The sequence below is a fragment of the Ambystoma mexicanum genome, chromosome 6p, assembly GCF_040938575.1.
Source record: "Ambystoma mexicanum isolate Mex_15411 chromosome 6p, UKY_AmexF1_1, whole genome shotgun sequence".
NCBI lineage: Eukaryota > Metazoa > Chordata > Amphibia > Caudata > Ambystomatidae > Ambystoma > Ambystoma mexicanum.
This window is the reverse complement of record NC_090935.1, coordinates 43,274,965-43,287,939: the sequence shown is the minus strand read 5'-3', so window position 1 is coordinate 43,287,939 and position 12,975 is coordinate 43,274,965. Positions and strand designations below refer to the sequence as shown.

Genomic DNA, 12,975 nt, shown 5'->3' with positions numbered 1-12,975 from the left:
CATATACATGTCTTCAGTAGAAACCGCATTTACACCAACACTGCAATATAGGGCAGTAACGAGCAAAGGCTCTAATTCTACATACAGCCAACACATGTCTTGACCATGCATTTGATTGAAGAGATGAGGGTCCACTGTCCACAACTAGATGCTGTGACTGATTGGGTGCTAGTGTACAGGTATGTTGATGAGGAGGCTGCAGGGTGCGTCTCCTCAGATCACCACTGATTGACAGGAGCGGTTTGTGTTACTTAGCGGACTAAAGCATACCTGACTGAGGTTGGTGTGGCATGTTCTATGTTTATCGTTCTCCCAGAGTTGGCAGTAGAATTTGGCCCGGTATATCCTGTTGCATAATGGGTGGTTATTCACTGGAGTCCACCCGTAGACCAGAGAGAAGCCTTCTTCTCTGGAGGGGGTAGGAAGATGTCTAATGAGCACTTGTGTGCTGGGAAATGAGACCGGTCTCCTGAAGATAGCATGTTGAGTTTGAAGGAAGTTAGTTTTGGTGGGTGTCTGATGGATATCTAAACAAAAGCTGTGAATTAATCTTAACCTCTGGCACAGCTCTAAACCACTCTCCAGACTATAATTCTTCAGCCTGCCAAGCCAATACAGAAAAGTGAAAGACCATTAACATACCCGGTTGGACCCACGCCAAGAGGGGCAGTCGGTCCTGCACTGCTTGTCTGATGTTGCCTGTGATTTCATGTAGAAGGGATGTGACCATGTAGTTTTGGATGGACTGCCCCTTTTTGTTGGATGGATAGGCAGGGTAGGGGGCAAGCCTGATTTGGATATGGTGTTTCCTTTTTGTAATGGCTTGGCATGCGGAAAGATCGCCTGGAGAGTTGCTGCCAGAAGTTGAGAATAATGCTAAACCCTCTAGCCATCACCTCTTTTTTATTTTGCTGTGTGACTTTGATGCCATTGCTAGTCACTGGTTTGCAGTTCCAGTTACTTGCTTCATATCTTGTTGTTGGTGAAACAAATCAGCTTTGCTGATCCAATTAGTGGATATTGTATCACATGGAGAGCTTGTTGTTGCACAGATGTTGTTGGTTTTCTGTTTTCTTTGCTCCCTCTCAGCATCTCCTTTTGTGGGCCAGTTATACCTTCTCAGTGCTTGGTGTAGGTTTTCTTAGGTTCTTCTTTTATCTATGCCCTGGAGTATTACAGCTGTCTTTGTTGTGTTGCAGGTCAGTTTCAGTTCCCGGTTTGTTTGCATGAGGTTGTTCAGTGTGGGGTGTATCATCTGGTCAATTGCTTCTTATCTGAAGGCTTGAAGGGACTCCAGTGTCTGACCTTTGCCAAGGCATCCAGGAGCCATTATTTATCCAGAACCTTCCGCGCTTTGGGTCATCCGGGAAACAACCCTGAGTTTTTCAGTACTGCAGAGTAGCCATCAGGATACGTTTTTTTTCGGTGTTGACATGGCTCTCTTGTGGGTGGGTAGGCTGTGTGAAGGCGTGAAGAATGAAATGGAATGGGGAGGTGGTCACCCCAGAGTAGTGAGCTGGGAGGGGGCCACTGGTATGGAGAGGTTGCTGAACCAGTACTCTCTCTATTCTCCTCTTGCCATATAGGTTCTTGCGCAACACGCGCAAATTCTAGTTGGGCTCTATGCCTTGATTTGACTATAATGCCCCACTGCAATCTTTTTGCAATAAGGTTGTCCTTACTAACCTATTCAGAAGCCTTATGAATACGGCTAACTTGCCCCAACGTGGTTTAGTAAATCTGCCTCGTGATTATGGATAGTACTGCTTGAAATACACTTGTAGGCCAGCTGTGATGGATTTGGTTCTCTCAAGACATGATTCCTGCTACTCGCTAGATTTGTTGCAAGTTTCACCTAATTCTGTGTTTGACCTACACCTCTTACTGGTGTTATGGAAACCACCTGCTTTATATGGCTTGTTGTGTATACACACATGTGAGTTTTTGTCTTTAACGTCTTGTTCTTGCTTTCTTAGGTGGGGTCTTTTCAGCCATATACTACAACAACACAGCTGAGCAAGCCAGGGCACTCAATGCGATGTCTACTCGGGCCACCTCCACACGATTTGGATTCCCGCTGGTGTTACAAGGACTATGGGTAATTCATCAACAACATGGCAGCCTGGACTGGCCCAAACTCTTCGAAAAGGCTGTACAGATGGCAGAAAAGGGCTTCCGGATCGACAGCATCCTCGCCAGAGCCCTACGGGAGAATGAAGATAGTGTGACGTCTTCAAGCCTCCGAGACTGGTTCTGCTACACCAATGGAAGTTTGAAAGCGGAAGGTGCCGTTTTGTCCAATCCGAATCTTGCTCGATTTCTCCAATCAGCTGCATCATTGATGAATGGGCCCACGCTGCCAGACACCCTTATGCAACCTTTATCTGAAGACCTTTCTTCTGAGGGTGTATCTCCTTCTGAAAGACTGTCCTTCCTAGAGTCCAGCAAGGCCTCCTCGGTGGCATTTGAACGTCCTGTGTCTCTTAAATTAGACAGATTTACTCTTTATGGAGCCCCTCCTCCAGCATCTGGAAATATCATAGCTGATATTTTGAAGGAAGTAAATGCAAAGAAGTTGACGCCAAAGAGCCTTACCAATGCCCAAAGCACCTTTGACGCTTACCGTCGCATCCTTAATGCTTCACAGCATGGCTATGGCAGTGGCCTTGGTGAGGAATTCAATGGCAGCATTGCTACACCTTCCGGGCCCCCTGCATTGAGAAGGGACTCTGTGCATCTGAGTGTTGCTGACGTTGGCAGCCATGTTTCTGCAGCAGACAGTGAGGGTAACGTCCTACTGCTCTCTATGACACTCAACAGTTCTTTCGGATCCAAGTTCATGTCTCCCTCTACGGGGATCCTCCTAAGTGACTTTTCTGGTAGCAGCTCAACTTCGCTCTTCTGGGCGAGCCCGGTGGTGGTGAGACTTAACAGGGGGAGGGAGGGGAAGGAGGGGAAGGAGGGGAAGGAGGAGAAGGAGGAGAAGGAGGAGAAGGAGGAGGAGGAGGAGGAGGAGGAGGATGATGTTGATGTTTTAGGAGTGGGAGCCTCAGGAGGAAGCTCTGTCCCCATCTCTGTCGCTCAAAGCCTCATCAATCACATCTACTTTGAGAAACCCTTGAAGGACATGGCCAGTGGGCCTCGTTTGAATGTTAACATGGGGGAGGGTGGCACCTGGCATACCTCCATCTCTGGCTTTTCCAACACATCTGAGGTCTTGAGCTTGTTGGACAGCATGGCAGAGACTGGAGTGTTCAATGAGACAGATGCAACTACGCCCTTGCTGCTGGTGGAGTCGCGTGCGGAGCACGTGCAAGCCTTTGGCTGGCCACCCACCTGCTGCCACTTCCATGGCTTCTAACGCTCCTGCTGGGTGGAGTTTGCCCAGGCGTACCTACCTGCATTGAGGGCTTGCAGCGGGAGTCTGAACTCTATGACCAATGGATTTAAGGTCTGCAGTGGACCACCGTATTTCCTTTAGTGAGAATATTTGCAGGCGTGAGCGAAGTAAACTTTGAGGAAGTTGTTTATAAGCAGTTGTGTGGTCTTCCAACTGCTTGTGGTGCTTCCATTAACACTAGTTCCTGAGACAACGCACACATGATCTCACCATAAGTTCTTTACTAAGACGTTCTGTTTGTAGTCCCGCCTTTCAGCAAAAGCATTAATTTCCTAAGGAAAATGGTGACTGCAGCTTGGTAGTGGGACAAGACAAATGTTTGATCCGTCTAAAGAAGTTCAGTATTCTTGAAGTTGAGTGTAGTGCATTGCTGAGACAATCTGTTCTTTTCTGAAAGGTCCTGTTGTCTATCCCTCTGTATATCTTGGTTCCTATGGTCTTGACTGTCCTTATTATTATTGGACATTGTAAGGAAGGCAGAGGTCCCCAATGTGGACAGGGGGGGGGGATCCACCTGGCCATCCTCCAATGTAGGTCACAGCTAGTATTTGGCAGATTACAGCAGTGTGGTAGTCCCAGGCCAGCAGAATAGAAGCCATCTCATCTTAGGCTACCCGCCTCTTACAGGAGGTGCTGTAGAGAGTGGCATGCTGTCCCTGTACTGGGGAGTCCCCACGCATAGAACCTACCATCTGCGGCCAGAAGGGACTAGGGACAGTTCTAGGGTTGTGTGCACAATTGGGACACCACGGAAGAGCCAATGCCGGGATATGTAACAGTACCACAGTCAGTAGATTAAACATGTCTTGTAGATACTTATTAATGTCATTGATTTTCTGCCAAAATCCCTCATCTGGGGGTAATTTTGGATGAGCCTCGCTATTGCATGGAGAGACCCGCTTGCATCCGTGCACAGCGGGAGGCCTTTACATGCGATCCTATGGAATCCACTGCAAAAAGAGGGCGGAACACATAGGACTCCAAAGGATCTCCACCCATCCTCAAATTCCCTGGAGATACTGTCTGATTTGTGAGAAGCATCAATGAGGGTGAGGGGGGTGGGGTGGGATTGGGGCAGGTTGGCCGAATCAGTAATGCCAACCCGTGTCCTTGTTCCATGACACACATCCACCAAAATTGCACCGTGCGAAAGGAACGCGTTGTAAGCATGCCCATGTATGTTTCTGTGCTCTTTCCATATGCTCCCCACTGAGGAGACTTGGCTAATGCATAGGAAGTGTTGTTGTGTGGCTTCTCCTCTTCAGTGTGGCCCTGTAACTCTTGGTTTCTGGGATGTTCTTTATTAAAAGGCCAGGAATGGTTGAGAGCATCGTTCAAGAGATGGGGCACTGGGGAGCTCTGCCTCTTCGGTTTTTAGACATGCACTTATATACTGTGTTTCTCTGCGAGGACCCCTAGAGCAGTGCTCGCAACCTCCTTGTTCTCTTACATCACGATTGTAAAACTAGACTGCACAGACAGGTTTCCACTGAGTGTCTGATGAACTTGTAGCAGGGCCCCATCCTTTTATTAATCCAGCACCCTGCGCATGAAGCCGAAGCATTGTGTCATCAGGCCCCAGATGAGGACCACACGAGAAAGATCAGGCCATCGTAATCCATCACCGGCTCCTATTCTGTGTGTACTCTTCAAAGACCCGTTCAGGAGAACATGGTGGGTGATCTCCCATGATCCTTCACTCATGCCCACATGCATCTCATTGGCTTCTGGCCTCTTTTGCAGAGGGAGTTTGGTATCAAATTCAAAGGTCCATGTCCGCTAATGGTCGACAAACAGAGAGGACAATCTGGCACACAGGAACCAAGGTCAACAGTCCCCCAACAAAAGGAATACAAGTATTTCAGTTTAGGGTGGAGAAATGATTAGTGATCAAATACAAGCCTGTGTGTGAGAAGAGAGAGAGAAAGTGGACAAAAATGCAACGTATTAAGAGGATTAACTTTCAAAAGAATCAACTTTGGGAAGGGGACCTATAGACGATTTCAGAGCTCATTGGATCAACTCACAAGTAGATGTTGGCCATGGGGCATACATCAGGCATGTTTTAGGGCAGGGGTTTGTAACCTTTGCCTTTCCAGATGTTTTGAACTAAAATGCTCCTTAGCCAGCATACCCAATGATAAGAGATTGTGGGAGTTATAGTTGAAAATATCTGGAGAGCTGCAGCTTGCAAACCCCTGTTTCAGGAAATATCGGAAGGGCAGTCCTCCATGCTCTGGTATTCATGAAGGTTTTGGAGCATGTTAAAAAAAACTGTTGGCCATAAAATTCAGCTTTGTATCCCGGTTTCTGTTGGCTCTAACCTTTGTCTTCTGTAGGATCTTTGTCTCGCAATACATGTAAGTCTATAAGCTCTGGTCCGTGGAAAGGACCACGGTATTGGGGTACTTCGCTTCTCCTGCATGGGGTCTTGCATGGATTCACATGCTCATGAATAATTCCTGTCGTCGGGCTGGGAATCCTCTATAAAAAGAAAGCAGTTTAGATTTAAACCAAAACTGCTTGTCTCCTCTATAGCCTACCTGTGTCCTTTGGATCAGACTGCCCACAGCCAATTACACTTGTACTCTTAAGCTCCAACCCTGGTGGCCATCATCAGATTTTACTGCACGTTTATAGTGTTGGGAGTTCTTGTGCCCCGTTCCCTGAAAATCGTTAGTTTTTTTAAAGAAATTCTCCATCTCTTCATCGTCACCTGGTGACAACCGGCAGCGGCTACCCTTTGTTGGCTGAGATCTTCAATGCACTGTTGGATCTTCAACCCGTGGTGCCACAGGCCCAGGTTTGGTTTTACACCTCAACACCTCAACCATGGTGGATGCCACAAAGAAAAACCTCTTAAGGTCCTGTGAAAGCTGCGGCCTGAAGAATATCTTTGAAGATCAGCTCCTGAAAGGCATTTACTGTCTTCATCCCGACAACGATGCAAACGGATGCTCGATCTGGCAATCGTTTTCATCGAAGACTCAGACAGACTGCTATCAGAGGTTGGTGGCATGGATCGAGGAAGGGAAGGCCTCTAATGAGGCCTCCAGGCATAGTCCTGCCTGTTCCTGTGCCGGCAGGTCCACTGAGCGTAGTCCCTCTGGTAAGAAGAGGTTGAGGTCCTTTGAGGATGTTTCTGTGGTGAATATCCAAAAGAAGGCTAAATCCCACGCTCCTTTCTGACTGCATGACCCAGTTCTGAGAAGGGTCAGTCACTATCGACTCAGTCGACGGCTAGCCTGCCTGCTGGTGGGCTACCTCCATCCACAAGGTAATTGCTGACCTTGTCGTCCAAGCACAGTCATCCAAGGACCACCAAGCAAGTCATCCAAGGACCAGTCTGTGGTTCCGCCATCGTCACCGACAACGTCATCCATCCAAACCCTCACCCCATTGACGACCATCCTGTCGATAACCGTCCAGTCTACCAGCACATCGTCGATGTCAACTGTCACAACAGCCAGGGTGTCTCTGCCTCCTAGACCTCAGCCAATGGTTTCAACAATGAGTCCATCGACGACAGTGCTGATTCCTGCGCCGCTGTCTCCAGCTGTTGCCTCTTTTCCAAGGGGCTCTGATCTGGTGAGAGACATGTCTCCAGCTCTTGAATTCCTGCTCGGGCCCATCAAGGTTGTGCCGCTCTTAACTCTGGCTCCTATAGGATCCCCGAAGGACAACAGCCATTTACACCAGTTCTGTGGAAGAACTGGCAGAAGATTATTATTTGGTTCAGGAAGGGGGCCAAGGGGGTCCCGGGCCCATTCTGCCTATGCCTCATCGGCGTTCACTGACCCGTAGGCCATCCCAGGGCCTCGGGCCCAGTTCCTGCTCCTGCTGCACTGGCTGCACCTGCTCCTGCTGCACTGGCTGCACCTGCTCCTGCTGCACTGGCTGCACCTGCTCCTGCTGCACTGGCTGCACCTGCTCCTGCTGCACTGGCTGCACCTGCTCCTGCTGCTGGCTGCACCTGCTCCTGCTGCACTTGCTCCTGCTGCACTGGCTGCACCTGCTCCTGCTGCACTGGCTGCACCTGCTCCTGCTGCACTGGCTGCACCTGCTCCTGCTGCACTGGCTGCACCTGCTCCTGCTGCACTGGCTGCACCTGCTCCTGCTGCTGGCTGCACCTGCTCCTGCTGCACTTGCTCCTGCTGTACTGGCTGCACCTGCGCCAAGAGACCTGTCCTTAAGCACCGTGCATACTCTGGTGGCTGAAATTCAGCAGCTCCTGCTCTGGTGAGGAGTCTTCCAAGGTCTCCTCTCCATCAGCTGACACTGCTTCATAGGGCCCCTGTCACCCCTCTGGCCTGCTTCAGGGGCTCTGCCTACTGTGGTGGAGGAGCCACTCCAAGGTGTAAGGGCGAGAACATACAAACCACTAGGGACAAAGGCCTTTTTTGGCGAAGAACAAGAGCTTTATTTTCTCTACAAAAAGTAAGAGGCGACAGGGTATTACAAATCCACTGCTACAGAGCTCTTACCTCCTCCAAGATGGTGACTATCTTATAAACATACAACTCTTGATTCATGACACACTTGATATACAGTGTTCACACCCCACCCTCATTGGCTGCCGCCTATATAAATGCTAATAATCTCGTATTGCCCATCTTCCAATTGGTTGCGTTGTTCTCTCCTCTATTGCTTCCATAGCCAGGTGGCGCTCCGGCTGTATGATGCATTGCCATCGTCTGGCCTACAGACCACCTCCTGACCGACTGAGAGCCCACTCTACCAGAGCCATTGTAGCAATGACGGCGTTTCTCTCTGGTGTTCCCCTGCTCGAACATCTGCAGAGCTGCTACGTGGTGCTCTACCCACACCTTCACAAGATTCTAGTGCATCGACAGGGATTCAAAGCAGCTGTCCTGGGATTCCTACGCAACCTGTTTATTTGAGGTGAGCTGTTCCAGCGGTAAGTGTATTGCTTCTGGGAGCCTTGCCACCTCACGTGGTTGAGTAAATGTACTGCTATGTAATCGTATTCATGAGCATGTGAATCCATGGATGACCTCATGCTGGAGAAGGAACAAGTTACTTACCTGTACCTCTTGTTCTCCAGCATGGGTCTTGCATGGATTCACATGTGAACCCTCCCTCCTTCCCCTCTCTTGGGTCCTACTTGGGTACTTACGTGCACTTCCAAATCTGAAGATGGCCACCAGGGGTGGGGCTCAGAAGGACAAGTGTGATTGGCTGGGGGTAGTATGAGCCAAAGGACACTGACAGGCTATAGAGGTGGCGAGCAATTTTGGTTTAAAGCTAAACTGCTTTATTTTTACTGCGGATTCCAAGCCTGACGACGGTGAATATTCCTGAGCATGTGCATCCAGTTAAGTAACTTGTTTCCTTGCATGCTGAGGCTCTCCTGCATTGTGGGACTGCCCGCTCTGTGCTCTTGTGATGTCCCATGGTGCTATGCTATGCTAGGCTGTGTTCCAGCTGACTGGGCAAACAACCCCAGCATTGAGAAATGAAAAGAAGATCAATTACTGACTACAAGCAAGTATATCCAGGCACATGTACTATACCACTGTAAGATTTTAGAACCTACTTAGTTTCTAGCTCATTCCTTTCGTTTGCATTCTGGGGTCTCTCCATGTATGTGAAATGAGCCACACACTGGTGAAAAATAAACCCACCTTCATGTCAGTATTGGTGACAAAAGAATTCACAGCCAAAGGGAAAATAAAAGAAAAAGTGTGCAACCTTTATTTCTTTGTGTTTCTGCCAGGGGAGGCACAGAGCAACGGGAGACTTTGGTGGATGCTGCCTTAGCCGCAGCTTACAATAGGCCTCGGGAGAACGCTGCCCACAAGCATATGGTGTCACCAGAGGCAGACAGTTGGGCGCCAGGTAATAAGAATGTGGGTAGGGATGAGAGACCCCAGGTGAGGGGGAAGGTAAGGCCCAACCCAAAAAGGAGGTTTAAAATCCAGAACCTGTAGCAGAAACCCTCTGTTCACCATGATCTACAGGGTATGCAGTCTTTCCATCGAAATAATTTCCATCAAATCTTTATCCATCAAAATTCATTAAATGTAGTGCTTTTCCATCGGAAAAGCACTTTCATTGAATGAATTTCGCAGGATTTCCAACTGAAACATACCTTTTAAAATAGAGTTATGGATGTTTGGGTTGGAAATTCAATGGTTCGAGGAAAGGGTTACATTTAGAAAATGGTGGTTGGGGGATCCAGGGGGGTTTGGTGGTCTTGGGGGGCTACCCCCATTAAACAATAAACGCCACAAGTTAGAGGTAGCTGTCCAGTGCGGAAATACATTATATATTTCAGCACTGGACAAGGGTTACATTTTGAAAATGCGGGTTAGGGGGGGACCCCAGGGGTTGGGGGGACCAACCAATAAACACCATAAGTTGGAGGAAGCTGTCCAGTGCTGAAATACTTTATAGATTTCAGCACTGGACAATTCCCCCTGACTTGTGTAGTGTGCACTTTCATTTTATTTTCTAGGGCTGGGGACCTTTTATTTTATTGGTGGGGTCCCCCCCCATTAAAAAATGAAATATAAGTGCACACTACACAAGTTAGAGGGAGCTGTCCAGTGCTGAAATCTATTCAATACAGTTGCAATGTATCTCAGCACTGGACAGCTCCCTGTAACGTTATAACGTTATGCATGTTGCAAAAAATGTAAAGGGTTTATATAACGAAACTCAGTTCGATGAAAGGGTTTCGATGCATAAACACTTTGCACGTTATGTATGTCAATTCGATGAAACAGCTTTCAATGGAAAAGATTTGATGGAATGAACCATCGATGGGAAAACTGATTTGCCGGGGGAAAGTGTTGGCCACAGAGCCACAGCATGCGAGAGCCCATCAGGAACCAGTAGTAACGGACAGTGTGGCACCCAAAATAATGAGTACCACACACAACATTATGGGGTCTTCAGTGGCACCCAGCTTCAAAATACCGTACAAGGGACCACAGCAAGAAAGGTGGGCCATAAACTTGCATGCAGCTGTTGTAACAGAAAAGATCGGAAAAGAAAGGCGTTTGGGAAGAGTGGCCAGGCCTGTTCAAGGACCCTCTACCAAAAAATGTGTAATCATCTCACCTTTGGGGGTGGTTACTATAAAGGAGAAGCTGAGGTTTTGCTTGATGCACAATCTGTCCTATCCGAAGGGGGACTCCATGAATGATTGGTTCTATGATGAGGGATGCTCAGTGCATTACTCCTCATTCGACGAGGCGATGAGCTTGGCTAGAAGGACTGTCAAGGGTGCTTTATTGGCCGAAGTGGACATTGAAGCAGCATTTAGGCTCATTCCAATGCACCCCGAAAGTTTCCATTTGTTGGGATTTCAGCACACAAATTGATAAATGTATGCCAATGGGTTGTGCTATCTCGTGCGCATATTTCGAGGTGTTTAGCTCTTGTCTAGAGTAAATACTTTCTGAACACAGAAGGTAGGGCAGGGAGCACACTATTTCGATGATTTTCTGCCTGTAGGGGAGTAGGGGTCTTCTGCCTGCGAGAATGTATTAATGGGTTTTATTAAACAATGCAGAGTACTGGCGGTACCACTGGCATACGGACCCATGCACAAAACCCTTGTACTTAGGGATCGAAATAGATACCATGGAGGGAGTGTCAAGGTTACTCCCTGAAAAAGGTGGCTGCATTCACAGACAGCATTGAGTTGGTGCCGGGTAAGGAGAACCGACCCTGAAGGAGATTCAGGTTCTGTTAGGGTGACTGAATTTTGCAGCCAGAGTGTTCCCCGCAGGGAGGGCTTTTGTATGTAGGATAGCAGCTGCCACGGCAGCTCTAACAGAAGCTAGGCATTTTATTCGTTTGAAAGCGGCTTGAAGGATGACCTGAGGACGTGGAGGGATTTCTTTAAAAACTTCAATGGTGTACGAGTGTGGCAGGCGGCTTGTTCCCCTGCGAACAACTGTTTACAGACGCTTCAGGAAGGCACGGTTTTGGTGCAATACTTGGACAGGCATGGTGTAGGGCCGATTGGCCAGACAAATGGGATAAAAACGGTTGGTGTAAGAACATTTGTGTGTTGGAACTCTTCCCATTACTGGTGGCCCTATACACATGGCCAGATGAACTAGTGAATAAACTGCTTATGTTGTGCTATATTTTTGTATTTGTATTTATTTTATTTATAGAATGCACCAGGCCCGAGGGCATCCGGGCGCGTATTTTAGTTACAACATGATAAGGCAAACATGGCAATTGAATTACAGTTTTAATTAAAGTTTTTTAAATTACAATAACATTTATAAACATATATACATAATGCAGTTACGGGTGAGCTGGAGGAAATAACCTATGTACAATGGGTGAAGGCAGGTGGCTAGCGCATGGGAGGTGGTTGGCAAATAGGTGATGGGTCTTGGGCGATTAGCCAAGCTTTAGCCATGTTTTTGAAACTGTGGAAGGACGGTTCAGATCTTAGCAAGTTGGGAAGCGAGTTCCAGAGTTTCGCCGCCATAACTGGGAAGCTGGCTCCGCCAGATCTTTGAAGGTTGAAGCGTAGTATAGAGAGACAGTTAGTCTGAGCAGTTCTGCGAGGTCTGTTAGTGTTGTGTAGGGCGAATCTATTGGCTAAGTAGAGGGGTGCTTGGTTGCATAGGCATTTATGAGTGAGGGCAAGTGTTTTCAGTGTAATTCGTTGAGGGACGGAGAGCCAGCGTACGTATGGTCAGATAACGTGAGCTTGGTACAGGCCATAAACAATCAATTTGCACAGTGTATGACAATGGTGGGGCTGGTTAAACGACTGGTGGGGGTAGCATTGAAACTGAGGGCCAGACATGTGCCAGGAGTACACAATGTGGCGACTGATGCACTTTCTCGTTCACAGATGGCGCGGTTCAGATAGGCTTGGCCTCATGCAGAGGGGGCGTAGACCCAATTCGACAACAGACTTTGGGAATTGGTGACGTGGAAATGAGAATGAGGAAACTAGCAGAAGAGACTTGTCCTTTGGTAGGACAAGAGGGAGATACGAGAGGTGCATCACACTGTTCAAGGAGGTATCATCGGACATGGACGAACAATCACTGGAAAAAAGTGTGATGATCTTCATGCTGTGGGCAAAGGACAATAGAATGTCAAAGTCTTGGAGCAAGAGCCACCTGTCAGCAATAGCATTCCACTCACTGCGGACTACTCCTCACAGTGGGGACCTTACAATTGTTAATGGACAGAGTGGGTGAAGTGTGCAGTGCCTCATTCGAAGAGATCCAATTCAGGGACACAGCATTGAAAATCAGTGAGGTTGTATACAGATCAAAGAATCATGGTAGAAAAAGGGTAATACTCCCGGAAGACATAACAGAGCAGGGCGATGAGATCAGGGTAGAAATAAGGAAATCCAAGACAGACCAGGCAGGGGATGGGGAATTGGGGGTGAGCAAGTACTGTCCTGTTGTAATAACCAGGGCTTATTTGGGAGTCAGGCCGGTAGCGCAGGGCTACCTCCTCGTACACAAGGACACTACTCACCCAATTCCCGTTTAGGAGGGTATTGGAGATGATAGTGGACGAGGCGAAATTGCAAAGCAGGAAATATGCATCCCACTCCT

At 48.1% G+C, this 12,975-nt stretch overlaps 1 protein-coding gene across 3 annotated transcripts in view; it reads left to right on the top strand.

Moving 5' to 3' along the window:
- GGT6 (gamma-glutamyltransferase 6) overlaps window positions 1-11,523 on the top strand; it is a 473,516-nt gene extending 461,993 nt beyond the window's left edge. For all 3 annotated transcript variants that reach the window (XM_069626696.1, XM_069626694.1, XM_069626695.1), the window contains exon 4: window positions 1,977-11,523. In XM_069626696.1, the coding sequence (XP_069482797.1) occupies window positions 1,977-3,361 (1,385 nt within the window). In that variant the 3' untranslated portion in view covers window positions 3,362-11,523. The remainder of the gene's footprint in view (window positions 1-1,976) is intronic.
- Window positions 11,524-12,975: the final 1,452 nt, after the last annotated feature.